At 37.8% G+C, this 18,445-nt stretch overlaps 1 protein-coding gene across 1 annotated transcript in view; it reads left to right on the top strand.

The window, feature by feature from the left end:
- The window catches only part of IMPG2 (interphotoreceptor matrix proteoglycan 2), a 214,031-nt gene that overhangs the window by 119,727 nt on the left and 75,859 nt on the right, over positions 1–18,445 (top strand). The window contains exons 11-14 of the mRNA XM_006868651.1: positions 3,841–4,129; positions 6,032–7,317; positions 8,062–8,281; positions 17,112–17,322. Of these exons, the coding sequence (XP_006868713.1) occupies positions 3,841–4,129; positions 6,032–7,317; positions 8,062–8,281; positions 17,112–17,322 (2,006 nt within the window). The remainder of the gene's footprint in view (positions 1–3,840; positions 4,130–6,031; positions 7,318–8,061; positions 8,282–17,111; positions 17,323–18,445) is intronic.

Raw genomic sequence — 18,445 nt, 5'->3', positions numbered from 1 at the left:
TGCTCTGTGAGGAACATGTGCATGGAAAAAGAGGCAGTCATTCATACAGAACAAGGGGGCACTGAATGGTTTAACATTAGGAAAGGTGTGCACCAGGGTTGTGTTCTTTCACCATAATTATTCAATCTGTGTGCTGAGCATATAATCTGAGAAGCTGGATGATGTGAAGAAGAATGTGGCATCAGAATCGGAGGAAGACTCATTGACAATGTTTGATATGCAAATGATACAATGTTGCTTGCTGAAAGTGTAGAGGATTTAAAATACTCTGCTGAAGGTCAGAGATGTCAGCCTTCCATATGGGTTGCTCCTCAATGTAAAGAAAACAAAAATCCTCATAACTGGACCAGTAAAAAATATTCATGATAAATGGTCAAAAGACTGAAGTTGTCAAAGACTTCATTTTGCTTGGATCCACTATCAAATTTGAGTCAATAACTCAAATTTGCATTATGCATATCTGCTGCACAGGACCTCTTTCAATTATTAAAGAGCAAAGATGTCAGTTTGAGGACTAAGGTGCACATGACCCAAGCCACAGTATTTTCTATAACCTCATATGCATGTGAAAATTGGATGGTGAATGAGAAAGATCATAGAACAATTGAAGCATTTGAGTTATGTGTTAGAGAAGAATATTAAAAATGCCACGAACTACTAGAAGAACAAATAAATCTGTGTTGGAAGAAGTACAGCCAGAATGCCCCTTAGAAGCCAGGATGGTGAGACATCATACTTCAGACATATTATCAGGAGGGACCAGTCCCTGGAGAAGGACACCATGCTTGGTAATGTGGAGGTCAGTGAAAAAGTGGCAGATCCCCTACGAGATGCTTTGACACAGTGGCAGCAGCAGTGGGTTTAAGCATAGTAACAATTGTGTGGATGGCACATGATCAGGTAGTGTTTCATTCTGTTGTGCATAAGGTTGCTATAAGTCAGAACCTACTTGATTGCACCTAACAGCAATAACATATACTCTTGGAACTACATAGACAGAGACACAGGCTGAATAGGTGTAGAGGAAGAGTGGGAGTATGCCCAAAATATAGAAGAGTTTGAAAGAGGATATTTGAACATGGATATTTGCCTTTCCTGAAAACACAACTATGAATATGGTGGAGCATATAGTGGGCAGATATGAAAACGTCTTAGATATTATCAAACATCTGAAGGCAATGAAGTAGTAGCCTTTGGAGCCCAGGACCATAGTCTCAGGGGACACCATCGTTAATGGACATAACAGTCCAGAAAGGTAATATTCTATATCATACTTTGGTGAATAGTGTCTGGGATCTTAAAAGCTCATGTGGAACTATAAATATTATTGTTGATCTCAGATGGATCTTGGCTGAAAGCAGAGGATACCAGAGAGTTGTTTACTTGTGCATTATTGACTATGGAAAAGCTTTTGACTGTGGAGATCATGAAAATCTATGGATAACATTGCAAATTATGGGTGTTCCAGAACATTTGATTGTGCTCCTGAGGAACCTGTGTATAGACCAAGCTGTAGTCATTACAACAGAACAAAGGGACATTTATATGGTTTAAAATTGGGAAAGGTATGTGCCAGGGTTGTATCCTTTCATGATGCTTATTCAATCTGTATGCTAAGCAAATAATTTGGGAAGCTGAATTGTATGAAGAAGAACATGGTATCAGTATGGAAGAAGACTCTTTAACAAACTGCAGTATGCAGATGAAACAACCTTGCTAGCTGAAAGTGAAGAGGACTTAAAATATTTACTGATGAATATCAGAGTCATCAGTCTTCCATATGCATTACATTTTAATGGGGGAAAAAAATCCTCACCAGAGGACCAATAAATAACATCATGATAAATTGAGAAAAGATTGAAGTTGTCAAAGACTTCATTTTGCTTGGATCCATAATCAACATTCATGGAAGCAGTAGTCAAGAAATCAAAGGATGTATTGTATTAGGCAAATCTGCTACAAAGGGTTAGTTTAAGGACAAAGGTGTGCCTGAGCCAAGTCCTGGTATTTTCAGTTTTCTCATATGCATGTGAAAGTTGGACATTGAATAAGGCAGACTATACAAGAATCATGGCATTTAGAGAAGAGTATTAAAAATACCTAGACTGTCAGCAGAACAAGCATATTTGTGTTGGAAGAAGTATAGCCACAAAACCACTTAGAAGTCAGAATGACAAGACTTTGTCTCTCATACTTTCGACATGTTATCAGGAGGGACTTAGGAGAGTGATGGTGGTGGTTGTGTGCAGTAGAGTTGGTTCCAACTCTTAGTGACCCTATATAGGGTTTCTGAGGCTGTCAATCTTTACAGAAGCAGAAAACCTCATCTTTCTTCTGCAAAATGGCTGGTAGTTTCGAACTGCTGACCTTGAGTTTGGCAGCCCAACTTGTAACCACTACTCTACTAGTGCTCTAGGAAGACCCTTAAAGAGATGGATTGACACAGTGGCAGCAGCAGTGGATTCAAATGTAACAATTGTAAGGATGGGACAAGACCATGTAGTGTTTGTTTCTGTTGTGTATAGGGTCGCTATGAGTTGGAATCAACCCAACACCTAACAGCAAATATGTGAATCTGACATAGAATTATAATTATTATAGAATTATATATAAAAAAATTTCCTCCCTGTTTTTTAAAGTAGATAAGCAAGGTGAAAATAAGCTTTAGACAACTTTTCAGTTTTACCTAGGCATTTTCAAAGTTTTAAATTATAATTCCAATAACGTCAGTATTGTGGCATCTATTTAATATAAATGTTTAACTTGTGATACTGGTTTTTCATTTGACACTTGCCATACATGGGACTCTTCTGATATGCTCTACCTTATGACAGTACTTGCATGTTATATCATCTTGTTATCCAGGCTAAGGGGTATTTCCTTCCAGGAGCTGATGACCTGTTTTTAGGAAATCAACTACAGGATGTGTGATGAGATGATGTGATTATGAAAGAGGAATCAATCAAACAAACAAAACCCTCCAGGTGTTTCTAATGTTCGTTTAAGGTTAATAATTGTCAATTTATGATGACTCTGTTTAAAGCTTTCATACAACTGGGAAATGTTTTCTGAATTCCAATACGTGCAGCACACATCTCAGTCTTTGTTAGTCATCGCTCAGCATATGTTGAGATGTGTAAACTGCCAAAAGACGTGGTCATTTTCCCTCTAACCATCATTAAATGCTTTTACATAGACTCATCTTCATAAGATTAAATAATTAGTGTGTTGAAAGATTTTATATCTGTTTACTTTTCTAGCCCTGAAGCTAAATTTGAAGATAAAACGTACTGCATAAGTCAAAACTTGGTAGAAAGTTGGAAATTGTGTTTTAAAGTTTGATGCCATTTCGCAAGTCTTGCTATTATTCATTTGCTATGCCACATTTTAATGTAGTAGGATTTCTGATGAAAACTGAGATTTTTAATTAATTAAATATCTTTCCAAATAATGGATAAAATTGCCAATTGTTTTTCTATATTTGATGTATGCTACACACATCAAATATAGAAAGGGAAGACTTTTCCTAAAAAGTCCTACAGAGAAAAACTTTCTGAAGTAATAGAAACAGTATTTTCTCCCTGCAAATACATTTTGATTAGATCTTTTAAAAGTGACATTTCATCTCTTCCCAGCTTACAGATGAGTTTCAAGAGGTTACTTGTTTCCCCTTAGATTTTTCAATTAGTAAGTGTCTGAGTTGGAATGTGATTACAGATCTGTTTGAATCTAAGTGTACATGTTCTGATAACCCTAACGTCACTTTGCCTTCTTACCTTAAAACCATTTTTTCTGAGTTTCTTTTATGTATGATACAATTTGGCCTTTTTTAACCCTCAGGAAAATACCCTTCAAGCTGAATGGCCCTCAGCAGACGAATCCACTACCGGCAGTATTACATCTCTTGATTTCAACTCTGGTCCTCCCTCCACTGCTGGTAGGGGGCTCTGGTCAGAAAGCCATTTGGGTGATATAGTATCTACTCCTAAATTAGCTTTTCCCTTGAAGGTGGACCTCAGTTCTTCCTCAGAGGTTTTAGGGGTTAGCTGCTTGACTCTTCATTCTGCCAACCCAGCAGTGCTTCAGATTGGCTTGTCTGTGCCTTCTGAGAAAAGGACTTCTGGCTCTCTTACACAGTTCTATACTTTATTATAACAAATGACTAGAGTTTTGAAAGGAGGAAGAGACTAAGCTTAGGAGAAAAGGATAGTAGTATTCAAGAATGGTAAATATCTTGGGGAAGATGTGTGAGAGTGGGAACAATCAGATTTACTTGGTTGGAATTAAGACTCCAAAGAGGTGAGTTTAAAAAATCAACTTGATAAACTGAAGTGGAAATCCATAAATGCATATTTTGAAGGTAATACTGAAGAGTAAAGAATTTAATTAATTACTATTAAAAACTACATTAGAGTCTCTGGAGTGGTGCAAAAGATAAATGATTTCAACTGCTAACTGAAAGCTTGATGGTTGGAGTCAGTCCAGAGGTGCTTTGGAAGAAAAGTGTAGTGATTTACTTCTAAAAAATCAGTCATTGTAAACCTATGGAGCACAGTTCTACTCTGACATGCAGAATCAACTCAATGACAACTGGTTTTGTTTTTGGTTTAAAAAACAAGTTTATTACTTGAGGATTGGAATGGTAAATACAAACATTAAAGAACTTCTTAATAGGCTGATCAAATCTAGAGATTTTTATCTTAATGGTAAACTTTAGAAGGAAAGATTCTGAACTAGGCAGTCAGAGATTAAGAAATGAAATTAAAATGAAGTAGATAATCTCTGAAATGTTGTAGCGGAAACAGGAAAATCAATATGATTTAGGGATAGACTAGAGTATGTACATGAAATCCCTGGGCAGTGCATCCAGTTAAGTGCTCAGAGGTTGGTGGTTTGAACCGATCCACAATGAAGAAAGTTCTGATAAGCTAATACTGAAATGTCACAGCCTTGAAAACCCTACGGAGTGAAGTTGTACTCCGCACACATGGGGTCTCCATGAGTTGGAATTAACTTGACAACAGCTGGCATAATGTGAAAGAGGAAGAGAAGCAGAGATATAAAAAGTGACTCAAGGATTTTGAACCTCAGGTGAACTTGAAGGACATTGTGTAATACACATAACAGGGAAATTGAGAGTTCAAAGATAAACTAAATTTCCTAGGGCTTCTTAAATTTCCACTAGATTCCATTTCTTTATTGTCAATATGACTGTTACTAGTTCCTTAGTTTCATGAGTTAGAAAAAAATCAAGAGGAAAGATGAAGTTAGAAAAAAATCAAGTTGGAAGATGAGCTACGTCAAATAGTAGAGGACTTGTCCTTAGAGAAGGGATATTCATGGGTGCTTTTCCCACTTTAAAAAATTATTTTCAGATTTTCTTGTTTGCCAGATATTTGACTCACTTTTGCTACTAAATGCCATCAAATTGGTTCTGATTCATAACAACCCTGTATAGGGTTTCTGAGGAGTGGCTGGTGAGTTAGAACCTCTGACCTTGTGATTCAAATGGATCTTGTGGTTGAGTGCTTATTCTGTGGTGCCACACCAAAACTCCAATTGACTCATGGTGGTGGTGTGCAGTGGAGTCAGTTCTGACTCATAGTGACCCTACATAGGATTTCCAAGGCTGTAAATATTTACGGGAGCAGAAAACCTCATTTTCCTCCTGCGTAATGCCTGATAGTTTTGAACTGCTGACCTTGAGGTTAGCAAATTAATTCGTAGCAACCCTGTATAGGGTTTCCAGCGAGCAGCTGCTGGGCTTGAGTCACCGACATTGCAGTTAGCAGTCCAGTGCTTATCCTACAGTGCCACACTGGGACTCCAATGAAAAGAATAGGCTGGTAAAACATTTCTCAACTTCCTTTCTGATTACTGTAACGATTGCTTTACTATTTGCTCTGCTTGAGACATGCTAGCAAATGAAAAGTCAGCAGCTTTCCCTGCTAACTTAATGGGAAAAACATGTAGCTAGTTGTATTAGGAGTACCAGAATGTATTTTGGCAATTATATTACTTAATTAATGGAAAATTTTATTTTTAGGATTAACCAATGTTGAAGGGTCAGACGATTATCTTTCTGTTGATCCATTGCCGTCAAGTCCATTCACTCATCATGTGCTGAAAGGAACAATACCATCCAACAAAGAGTCTGAGGTCCTTTTAACATCCTCACCATATCTGGCCTCTCCTGCCACATTAGATCTTCTTGCTAAAGAAGTAACCACACCCTCTGGCATGGACTCTGCTTTGGCTTCTGAAGTCAAAGACCAATTAGAAGTGACCACTTTGCTGCCAGATACATTTGAGAGTGGTTTAGGTTCAGGGTCTAGGCAAAAGGTAGATCTTATTACTTGGCCATGGAGTGGGACTTTATTAGAGAAGAGGACTGAACCACTATCCAAGTCATGGCTTGAAGATGAAGATTCATTTTTGCCAAATGAGCATAAACATGAAAAAGTAGTTACAGATGACAAAATGAATTTAACAGATCAAAATTTTGAGTATTCTTCAAAAGACAGACAAGATGATAGATCCACAAACTTTATAGACAATGAGTCTCTTGGTGGGCCTACTGTTCCTCGTTTTGCAGAGACCACAATCCAATCTGCATCTCTAATTCTTTCCAAATACACACCAGAGGAACTTGGCATTGATTATTACTCAGTTACCAAAGCACCTCTTCTATTGACATCTACAGAGATCTCTGCTTCTACTGATAAACCAGATCAAATAGACTCTTTCCTAACAGAGGATATGGGACAGACTTCAGAGTCATCCAGCCATGAATGGTTTGACAGCGAGGATTCAACAGTGAAGCTGGACATGCAATCTTTGTGGACCATATTGCCAGAATCAGATGTAGTTTGGGCAAGAACTTTCTTAGGGAAATTGGTCAAAGACATATTGGCAAGTACAACAGAGAGCACTGACAAGCTCTGGTTGAAAGCTTCCATGACACAGTCTACCAAATTGCCTCCAACCACAAGCTCCACCCAGCTGGAGGATGAAGTAATTATGGGCGTACAGGATATTTCATTAGAATTGGACTGGGTAGGCACAGATTACTATCAGCCTGAGCTACCCCAGGAGGAAAATGGCAAGATTGATAGTTATGTGGAAATGTCTACAAATGTTCATTCCACAGAAATGGCTATTGTGACTCCACCCACAAGAGGAGAAGACTCAAGTCATGCAGCAGGAGCTCTGGTGGTTTTCTTCAGCCTCCGAGTGACTAACATGATGTTTTCAGAAGATCTGTTTAATAAAAAATCTTTGGAATATAAAGCCCTGGAGGAAAGATTCTTAGAGTTGGTAAGCACAGAAATTAAAACATGGGCAACCATATTTTCATGTATGTTCTTTCCATTCTCCAAAACCCAAGATCTGAGCCAAGAAAGGCAAGGTTGTTCATTTCCTACCATCTACAAATAGCACCATGACTTAAAGGTGGTAGAGAAACAATAAGACAAGTGCATGCAACAAATGGAAAACACAAATATAGACATGTGACAGATTGAAGATTGTATTTCATAATTTTGGTCTAAAATAAGCTTGAGATTTCTTTTGCATGTATTATTTTTATCTGAGAAGTTTTGCATGTACCTAGAATTCCTTTAGAATTCCTAGATGGTACAAATTATTAATACACTCAGCTGCTAACCGAAAGGTTGGCAGTTCAAGTCCACCCACAGACATCTTGGAAGAAAGACTTAATAATCAACTTCTGAAAAATCAGCCAATGAAAAACCTCTGGCACACAGTTCTATTCTGACACACATGAGGTCACCACAAATTGGAATTGACTCCATCCATAGCAACTGGTTTGGAGAAGCCTTCACTGTTGTGATCCTTTAGTGAAAAAGGGAGAATAAACTCTCTGGGCATCTAAAACTTTTCTGCAAATGTCATGGGGTTCCTGATTTTCAAATAGTTCCATATTAATTCTTCTGTTAATTAACAGTTTAATGGGAAGAGAATATAATTAGGAAAGTGGGGGAAGGGCTTGTTGTGTGTGTATGAAGACACAAATAACCTCCCACTTTTCATGTATTGTAGCTGGTTCCCTATCTCCAGTCAAATCTCACAGGATTCCAAAACTTGGAAATCCTGAACTTCAGAAATGGGAGCATTGTGGTGAATAGCCGAATGAAGTTCGCCAAGTCTATACCTGCAGATGTCAACAATGCTGTGTATATGATTCTGGAAGACTTTTGCACTACTGCCTATCAAACTATGAATTTGGATATTGATAAATATTCCCTTGATGTAGAATCAGGTAATGATATTGCCTCTTAATGGAACCCATTGATTTGTGTATATTTTCTTTTACATTGTATAAAAATGAATCAAGTACTTTCAGGAAAAAAGACTGGCGTGATGCTGAAGGATAATGCAGTGGGCTCCAAGATCAATTTGAACCACAGTGTTGGTGGTTCAAACTCACCAGTCACTCCTTGGAAACCTATACAGGGTTGATTTTATGACATTTAACAACAACATGTGAAATAAAATTTCCACATCTTGCTAATTAATAAAATATCTCTTCCAAAGACATCTATATCATTCTCTGTTCAAAGAGTTGTCAACACATGTTATCTTGGCATCTCCCATTCCCTTTTCTACCCACTTTATCTGGCTATCTCTTATATTTATCTGTTGAATCTGTTTTTGCTAACTCTGTGTTGCCAAGCACAATGATTTGGCCTGGGTTTTCTTTTCCTTCTATATTATTCACCTAAGTTACTGTATCCATTCCCATTTATTTTCTTTCTTTCTTTCTTTTTTTAAATGTTTTATTGTGAATTATGTGATAGTTTACATGGGAGAACATTAGCTTTGCATTCATCCTATTGTATATCTTTTCATTGCCATGTTTACAATTCTCTCCATGCATTATCAACTAACCAAAGGGTATACCCTGCAAGCCTGCCCCCTGGTCATCAGCACACAGCCCCTCTCCCTCTCTGGGTCTAGAGTCCCCAGCTGCTCTATCTCTCCACATCATCATCTCTGCCTCCATCTCTGGCATCACTGTTTCTTTGGGTAGGGTCCCAGGGACCTCCGCTCCTGGACTGCAAAGTCCAACACTCTCCTCCCTTTGCTACAAAATGTCTACCTTTACATTTCCAACCCTCACAGTCAGTCCTGATAACTATTACTCACTATTGTACCACAAGAGACATATCCTCATCTCCTTTCATCAGCCCCGCCCAGACAGATTGTCCATTCCTATGTAAATATAAATATTTCCCCACATTTTTACATCCAGATCAGATGACTGTTCAGACCTCCAGAATCAATATCTAATTACTTACTTGACAATCTCAACTAGGATGTATATATATATATATATATATCTCAAAATGAAGAAGGCTAAGAGTGAGCTTTTTCCTATATTTTCCTAACCTCCAACTAAATTCATTCTGCCTCTCAGTTTCTCCACCTCAATAAGTGAAAGCTCTATTTACTCAGCTACTTAAGTTAACAATATGGGAAGTCACTTTCTAACACCCCAGCATTCAGCCGTTTGTAAGCCTGTTTATTCAGTCCCTATTGATTATAAATTCTAAATATATCTCAAATCTCTTCTGTCTCCACTGGCACTACTCTAACCCAAGCATTCATTATTTCTTATTCAGACCAGTTTCCAATTTCTTATCTTGTTGTTGTTAGGTGCCATCCTTTTGGTTCCTACCCATAGAAACCCTATGTACAACAGAACGAGACACTGCTTGGTTCTGAACCATCCTCACAATTGTTACTACGTTTGGGCTCATTGCTGCTGCCACTGTGCCAATCCATCTCATTGGAGGTCTCCCTCTTTTTTGCTGAAACCTCCACTTTACCAAACATAATGCCCTTCTATAGGAACTGGTCCCTCCTGATAATGTCCAAAGTATGAGAGATGAAGCCTGGCCATCTTGTCTTCTAAGGAGCATTCTGGTTGTATTTCTTACAGCAGAAATTTGTTTGTTCTTTTGGAAGTCCATGGCAACTTTAATATTCTTCTCTTACACCACAACTCAAATGCATCATTTTTGTATGGTATACCTTATTTATTGTCCAACTTTCACATGCATATATGGCTAATGTAAATACCATGGATTAGGTCAGGTGTATCTTAGTCCTCAAACTGACATCTTCGTTATTAAACACATTAAAGAGTCTTGTGCAGCAGATTTGCCCAATGCAGTACTTCTTGACTGATGCTTTCATGAGTGTTGATGGTTGATATTAATTAGCAAAATGAAGTCTTTGACAACTTCCATCTTTTCTCCATTTATCTTGTTGTTTATTGGTCCAGTGGTGAGGATTTTTGTATTCTTTACATTGAGGTGCAACTCAGACTGACTGCTGTTGTCTTTAATTTTCATCAGTAATTATTTTAAGTCCTAGTTGGTTTCAGCAAGCAAAGTTATATCATCTGTATATCACAGGTAGTTAATGAGTCTTCCCCCACATTTTTCTTTGTATAATCCAGCTTCTCAGATTATTTGCTCAGCATACACATTGAATAAGTGTGGTGAAAGAATACAACCCTGGTTCATACCTTTCCTGATTTTAAACCATTCTTTGTCCCCATGTTTTAATGACTGCCTCTTGCTCTATGTACAGGTTCCTTATGAGCACTATTAAGTGTTCCAGAATATTCTCCTCAATGTTATCCATAGCTTGTCATGATCCACACTTATCGAAAGCCTTTGCATATTCAATAAAGCACAAGTAAACATCTTTCTTGTGTTCTCTGCTTTCAGTCAAGATCCTGTGACATCAGCTTTAATTCCCTTTATTCCACATCCTCTTCTAATACTGGCTTGAACCTCTGGCAGTTCCCTGTCAATGTATTGTTGAAGTAGTTTTTGAATTATTAATAGCAGGATTTTAACTTGCATGAGATATTAATTATATTGCCCAATAATTTTTGCATTCCATTGGGTCAACCTCTCTTTGGAATGGCCACAAATGTGGGTCTCTTAAAATCAGTTGGTCCAGTAGCTGTCTTCCAAATTTTTTGGCATAGATGAGTGAGTGCCTCCAGTGCTGCATCAGTTTGTTGAAATATTTCAATTTGTATTCCATCAATTCCCAAAGCCTTGTTCTTTGCCAATATCTTTTGTGCACCTTGGATTTCTTCCTTCAGTATCATTGACTCTTGGTCGTATGCTAACTGATGAAATGGTCGAACATTGACCATTTCTTTTTGGCACAGTGACTGCTTTCATTCAATCTTATTTTGATGCTTTCTTCGTCATTCAGTATTTTGCCCAAAGAATCCTTCAGTATTTCAAGGCAAGGCTTGACTTTTTCTCAGTTCTTTCAGCTTGAGAAATGCTGAGCATGTTCTTCCCTTTTGGTTTCCTAACTCCAGATCTTTGCACATTTCATTATAGTATGTGACTTGGTCTTCTCAAGCTGACCTTTGACATTTTCTGTTCAGCTCTTTTACTTCTTCATTTCTTCCATTTGCTATAGCTTCTCTACTCTGGAGAGCAAGTTTTAGAGTCTACTGACATCCATTTTGTTTTTTTCTTTCTTGCCTTAATGACCTTTTGCTTTCTTCCTGTATGATGTTCTTGTTGTTATCGCAGAACTCTTCTGGTTTTCAGTAATTAGTGTCTAATTCATCAAATTCTGTTCTTGAGATGATCTCTAAATTCAGGTGGGATATGTTCAAGTCATATTTTGTTTTAATTTTCTTCAACTTCAGTCTGGACTTGCATATAAGCAGTTGAAGGTCTATTCCACCGTCCGCCCCTGGCTTTGTTTTGACTGACGATAGGAGCTTTTCTACCATCTCTATCTACAGATATAATCAATTTCATTTCTTGTATTTCATCTGGTGAAGTCTATGTGTATAATCATTCTTTGTGTTATTTAAAAAAGTATTTGCAATGAACAAGTCATTGGCCTTTCAAAATTCTATCATGGGATATCCAGCATCAATTCTAGCAACAGGGCCATAGTTTTCAACTATTAATCTTTGTTTCCAACCTTTGCATTCCAATTCACCAGTAATTATCAATACACCTTGATTGCATGTTTGATTGATTTCAGACTGAAGAAGTTGATAGAACTTTACATTTCATCATCACTGGTTTTAAAGGTTGGTGTATCAATTTGAATAATAATGGCATTAACTGTTTTTACTTGTTGGTGTATGGATATTATCCTATCATAGACAGTATTATACTTCAAGGTATACCTTGGAATGTTCTTTTTGATGATAAATGCAACACTGTTCCTCTTTAATTTGCCATTCCTGGCAGAGTAGACCATGTGATTGTCAGATTAAAAATGGCCAATAGCAGTCCATTTCCACACACTAATGCCCAGGATATCCATATTTATGGGTTCCATTTCAGTTTTGATAACTTCTAATTTTCCTCGATTCATACTGTGTACATTCCATGTTCCAGTCATTAATGGCTATTTACAACTGTTTTTTCTCATTTCCTCAATTGTGCCCCATCATCAAATGAAGGTCTGGAAAGCTTTATTCCATTTCCGTCATCACGGTCAACTCTACTTTGAGGAGGCAGCTCTTCCCCAGTCGTATTTTGAGTGCCTTCCAACCTGAGGGGCTCATCTTCTGGCACTATATCTAACAGTTTTTTAGTGGTATTCACCATGTTTCAATATTTAATATTTTGGTGCTATCTGACAATGTTTCACTGATATTCATAAGGTTTTCAGTGGCTAAAATTCAGAAGTAGTCTGCCTCTTCTTCCTAGTCTGTCTTAGTCTGGAAGTTGAGCTGAAACCTGTCTCTCATGGGTGACTCTGCCAGTATTTAAAATGCCAGTGGCATAGCTTCCAGCATCACAGCAATTCACAAGCCATCACAGTGTAGCAAACTGACAGACAAGTGAATTCCTTCTCTTGCTCCTCCTCATGTCCATTTCCAGACAGAGGGCAGAGTGTTCTTTCTAAAAAATACCCCAAAAAACACAGTAAGATAATTTCACTCTCCTGCTTAAATCATTTCAATATCTTCCTGGTTTAATAACTGCAAGGCCTGGTTCCTATCTTCTCTAATTTTATCCGATAAAACTAACCTCTTTTCTTGCCATATTCTAGTCCAACTAGCTTGTTTGTATTCCCTCACATATAGAAAACATTTCCTGGCCGGTCATTGCACATACTATCCCATTTGCCTGAAACACTGTCCTGCTCTCTCCTGTCTCCTGCATCTGTTCAAATGCTGCTTCCTTGAGGCTTTTACAGAGTCATCCATTAGCTAGATTATTTTTTGTTGTTAAGTGCTGTCCAACTTATTTGTTGTTGTTGTTAAGTGCCCTCAAGTTAATTCTGACTCCTAGCAACCCTGTTAGGGTTTCCAAGGAACAGCTGGTGAGCTTAAACTGCCGACCTTTCTGTTCACAGTCCAGTGTTGATCCCACAGCACCACACCAACCTGACACATGGCGACTCTGAATAGTGTTTCCAAGGAGTGTCTGGTGGGTTTGAGTAGCCAATCTTGTAGTTAGCAGCCCAATGCTTATCCTAAGACTCACACCAGGACTCCATAAACTAGATTGGATCATCCTTTGTAGTCTTTCTTATAACATCGTGATTTTTTTTCTCCTGTAGATTTTATCAACATTGTATCAATGCTAATTTATGTGCATAATTGCTTAAATGCATTTTTCCTGTTAAGATGTCTGCAAGAACTGATAGTATACCTTTTTTATTAATGATTGTCTAGCTAGAACCTGGAGTCCTGGTGTGTTATTGTGGGATAATGCATTGGACTGCAAGGTCGGTTTGAACTGCTAGATTGGTGGTTCAAATTCACCAGCTGCTCCTTGGAAACCCTAAACAGGGTCTGTATGAGTCAAAATGACTCAATGGCCCTTAACAACAACAGCCAGAACCTAGTACCATGCTTTACATACAGAGGGTACTCAATCTATACTGAGAAAGAATGTAATGAACCATTGTCTTTAGTTAGAAGACTTGTATGCTGATAACACTGTTGGGTCTTTAAATTTTGTTATTCTTTCCTTTCTGTAGATCACAGGACAGAGTGGGAGTAAGGTAGACTGTTTGGTTTCCTTTTTCTTAAGTGCCTTTTACTCTCAACGCTGGTTTGGAAGTTATCCCTGATCTTTACTGGGAAAGAAGCATTCTTTCCCCTGAATTCCTTGAATGACCATTATTCATTAAAAGCGAGGGAAATGATTTAACCAATCCCAAGTATCCAAATCTCTTGCCACTTGAATAATATAAGGTTGTTTGTGCATGCTTTGTCAAGTGGTGTAGGGGAAGAAGCAATTATAATTTGGAAGATTTGGATTCGTTCCTTCACTATGTATCACTTGTGTGACCCTATCTGAATTATTTTATCTTTGAGCTTCAGTTCTCTCATATGTTCAATGGGGATAATATTTTGTGCTTTGTGTTTTTCATAGGACTATACTAAGGAGTAAACAAATAATATACATAAAAGCATTTGCCCCTACAAAAGCAAGCAGTTTTGGTTAATACAGCACTTATAATAGTAAATCCATTTCTTTTGAAAGAAGTTCAATAAATCAGTGCATTTACTTCATTTTTGTATATCACTCAAAAGTCAACTGCTTGTCAATCATTCAGGTTTATAGCATTACATTTTCCTTTAATATTTAGATGAACTGACATGAACCCCTTATTAGGACAGTAAGTAAGTTTGAAATCCTTTCTTCCTAACTCTAGGGATTCTCATGGAACTAAAATTTCTTAATTATTTTCCAGCTCTGAGTTCCTCCTGATGAATTCTCAATTTCAGTTGTGTCTTGACCCTTGTGTTTGTTCTTTTTGTTAACCAAACCCAGTTCCCTGATTGTGATTTTCCCAAAGTATCTCTAACACAAGGCAGTTGATTTGATCAGATATTTGCTGAGGATAATTGCAACAGACTTTTATCACAACAAACAACTTAAAGTTCTCCTGTTAGGCACCACCATCTTCAAAATTCCTCAGACATTCCTTCAAAGGCATTTCTTACTGGTCAACTTTTTATCCAGGACTTAAACAGTTCTAGCAACGCAGCATATTTTTCTAGATACTCTTCACATTTCCTCCATATTTATTTTCCTGAAACCATCAATCCTTCTTTTGGATTATCCCTTAGAAAACCAGAAAGTCCTTGATGCTGCAGTTTAGGACCTCATCTTCTATCTCAAATGTAGCTCCAAATCGACTTTTGTTTTCCCATGAAGTCATTAAGGAACTCTTCCAAATGTAGATCTGTCTATCCTTGTGTGGCACTGTGGGCTAATGCATCAGACTGCAAAGTCGTTTGAGCCGCTACGTTGGTGGTTCAAGTTTACTAGCTGCTCCTTGGAAACCCTATACAGGGTCACTATGGGTTGGAATCGACTCAATGGCACTTAACAACAGCAACAATTCTGGGCATCTCCCTTTGCCAGCACAAAGAACTGGAAAGAAACAGAAATCAACCTTTTTTTTTACTTGAGTAAAACATTACGTTTAGTTTTTTTCTTGGATCTAAAAACAAAAGGGAGCAACATATATTATTTTCCTCTTCTAGAAGGAGCTCTGGTTGCGTAGTGGTTACGAATCAGGCTGCAAACCTTAAGGTCAGCGGTTCAAAACTACCAGACACTCCGCGGGAGGAAGATGAGGCTTTCTACTCCCGTAAAGATTTACACCCTCGGAAACCCCGTACAGGGTCGCTATGGGTCGGAACCAACTCAACGGCACTTAGCAACAATAAAAACAGGGTCTATTTTATTCCCTGCAACCACTCACCCACCCCCAAAGACTAGTCACAAAGCTTTACAATTTTCTAAATAATTTTCCTAGTGCATGTATATTTCTAGTTGAATTACCTCAGATGAAACTTTTCTTTCAAGATTGGCTAGAGTTAAGATTGCCTTGTCTGTTGCATAACTTGTTTTCATATGCAGCTCTTAGAAACTCTTGAACTTTTATCAACAAGGGGAACTGTGTAATACCATCTCCTCTTCTTCCCCTCATTCATTGCTAGACTAGTTTTAGATTATTTTCTGATTACAAGATCACCAAATTAATTCTAGTGTAAGTCTGTTAAGATGTAGGAAATATACAGTGAAATCTTACAGTGCAGTCCCCTTGCTTATCTGTCTATATGTCATCATGTTTGTGTATTCTCCTTGTATGTGACCATCTTGGTGGTGTTTCCTATTTTTATGTAGGGCCAAGGGAGATTATCCATACTGCAAGGCTATATACACTAGTGCAACCTTGTCTTCAATCTCATGAATAGCAAGGAAATCATTGTTGTTGGTTTTTTTTTTTTTTTTTTAAAAACATTAGGACTGGAAACCCAGAGATGTTTTCTTTTTTGAAAAAATTTCTGTTATCCTAGCCAAAATTTACACTTTTTCATAGAGAATGATACGGGTGATTTTCACAGTTTTGGGAATCTATGTCACCACTTGTCCATATGCTATTCACAGATTGCTATTCACCAATGAAGATGGCGGAATTGTGGTAGGATGGAAGGCACATGTCCACTGTCTTAACTCATTTTTTTTTTGGCTAGCTATTGTCCTAACTCATGAAAAAAAAAAGGTAATTTCCCCTCATACTATAAATGAAAAATAAAATTACATAAGCCAAAATAGTATTGGAAATGGCTGGGCATGTACAGGGCTAATTAATTTTTTTATATTTGCTTACATGATCATCAGTGTTCCCAAGCTACTCTAAATATATATCGCTGAGGATCCCACCAGTTCTTCTCTGGGTTCTTTCTCTCTATTCCACGTAACATTGTATGCAGAGTAGAGGTACGTAAGAGCAGAATAGGGTTGGTGTAAATGAACAGCACACGGACACTGTTAAATTTAGATTTACAATTACATGACATGAAGTTTAAATACCCAGGTCATGGGATTTTATGATTTTCATTCTAAATTTCAGAGAAATTTGAAAGAAGCTCATTAATCAAGGATGAGTAAAAGTTTTTTAGTGGTGTTGATGGTGATAATATAATTTAATGGTTCAAGAGAAATTTCCCTTGGTATTTTTAAGGGAGCTTTAGTGAATGAGCTTCATGTGCCTCAATTTCTGTGCTTTGCCTTTCCTTGCACCATTCTCTGTTTTGTTTGAGGTTTTAGGTGATCAGGCAAATCCTTGCAAGTTTCAGGCCTGTAATGACTTTTCGGAGTGTCTGGTGAATTCCTGGAGTGGAGAAGCAGAGTGCAGATGCTACCCTGGGTACCTGAGTGTGGAAGAACTGCCCTGTCAGAGTCTCTGTGACCTACAGCCTGACTTCTGCTTGAACGATGGAAAGTGTGACATTATGCCTGGACATGGGGCCATTTGTAGGTAAGTTATAATTACAAATTTTTGGTTCACATGATATAGAAAAAAGATATGTTCCTATGATTTTAGGATAATCACAGCAATATTTGGAGTACTGGTGTGACACTGTGGGATAATGCATTAGACCACGGGGTTGGTTTGAACCACAAGACCATTGGTTCAAATTCACCAGCTGCTCCTTGGAAACCCTATACAGGGTCTCTATGAGTCAGAACTGACTTAAAGGCACTTAATAACAACACCAGCAGTGGTTATTATAGAAGCTATTTTAGGCAAGCAATGGACACCATATAGTTCAACAATGGGTCAGTTAATAGACCTGAATTATACCCAGTTTAAGTGGTTGTTTTATGTTCTTAGGGAACTCTGCTACCTCTAATCTGTCAGTTTGTTGTACTGTGGTGTCTTGTGTGTTACTGCGGTGCTGGAAATTATGCTACCAGGATTTTAAATACCAGCAGGGTACAACCATGGTGGACAGGTCTCGGCTAAGCTTCCAGACAAAGACAGACTAGGAAGGAGAAGAGGCAGACTATTTCTGAATGTTTAGCCACTGAAAAAAACCTTATGAATATCAGTGAAACATTGTCAGCACCAGGATATTGGATATTGAAACATGGTGAATATCACCAAAAAATTGTTAGATATAGTGCCAAAAGATGAGCCCCTCAGGTTGGGAGACACTCAGAATACTCCAGGGGAAGAGAACTACCTCCTCAAAGCAGACTTGATCATGCTGACGCGAATGGACTAAAGTTTTTGGGACCTTCATTTACTGATAGAGTACAGCTCTAAAGAGGATAAACAATTGTAAACATCCATTAATAATCAGAACATGGAATGTAGGAAGTATGAATCTAGAAAAATTGGAAATTATAAAAAATGAAATGGAACAGATAAAGATTGTTATCTTAGACATTAGCGAGCTGAAATGGAGTCCTAGTGTGGTGCTATAGGATTTCATTCAAGGCACTGTATTTAACGATAAATGTTACTGCTTAAAAAAAAAAGTAGAACCTTAAATGCAATAGACAGATGAGCAGATTCAGGTAGCCTTATCATATTTCCCCATTCATTGTTCTTAAATAAAACAGAACAAAACCATGACCCAACTGTTGTTGTTGTT

The sequence above is a fragment of the Chrysochloris asiatica genome, unplaced genomic scaffold, assembly GCF_000296735.1.
Source record: "Chrysochloris asiatica unplaced genomic scaffold, ChrAsi1.0 scaffold00120, whole genome shotgun sequence".
Taxonomy (NCBI): Eukaryota; Metazoa; Chordata; class Mammalia; order Afrosoricida; family Chrysochloridae; genus Chrysochloris; species Chrysochloris asiatica.
The sequence above is the reverse complement of the archived record's forward strand: the minus strand, read 5'-3'. Positions and strand labels throughout refer to the sequence as shown.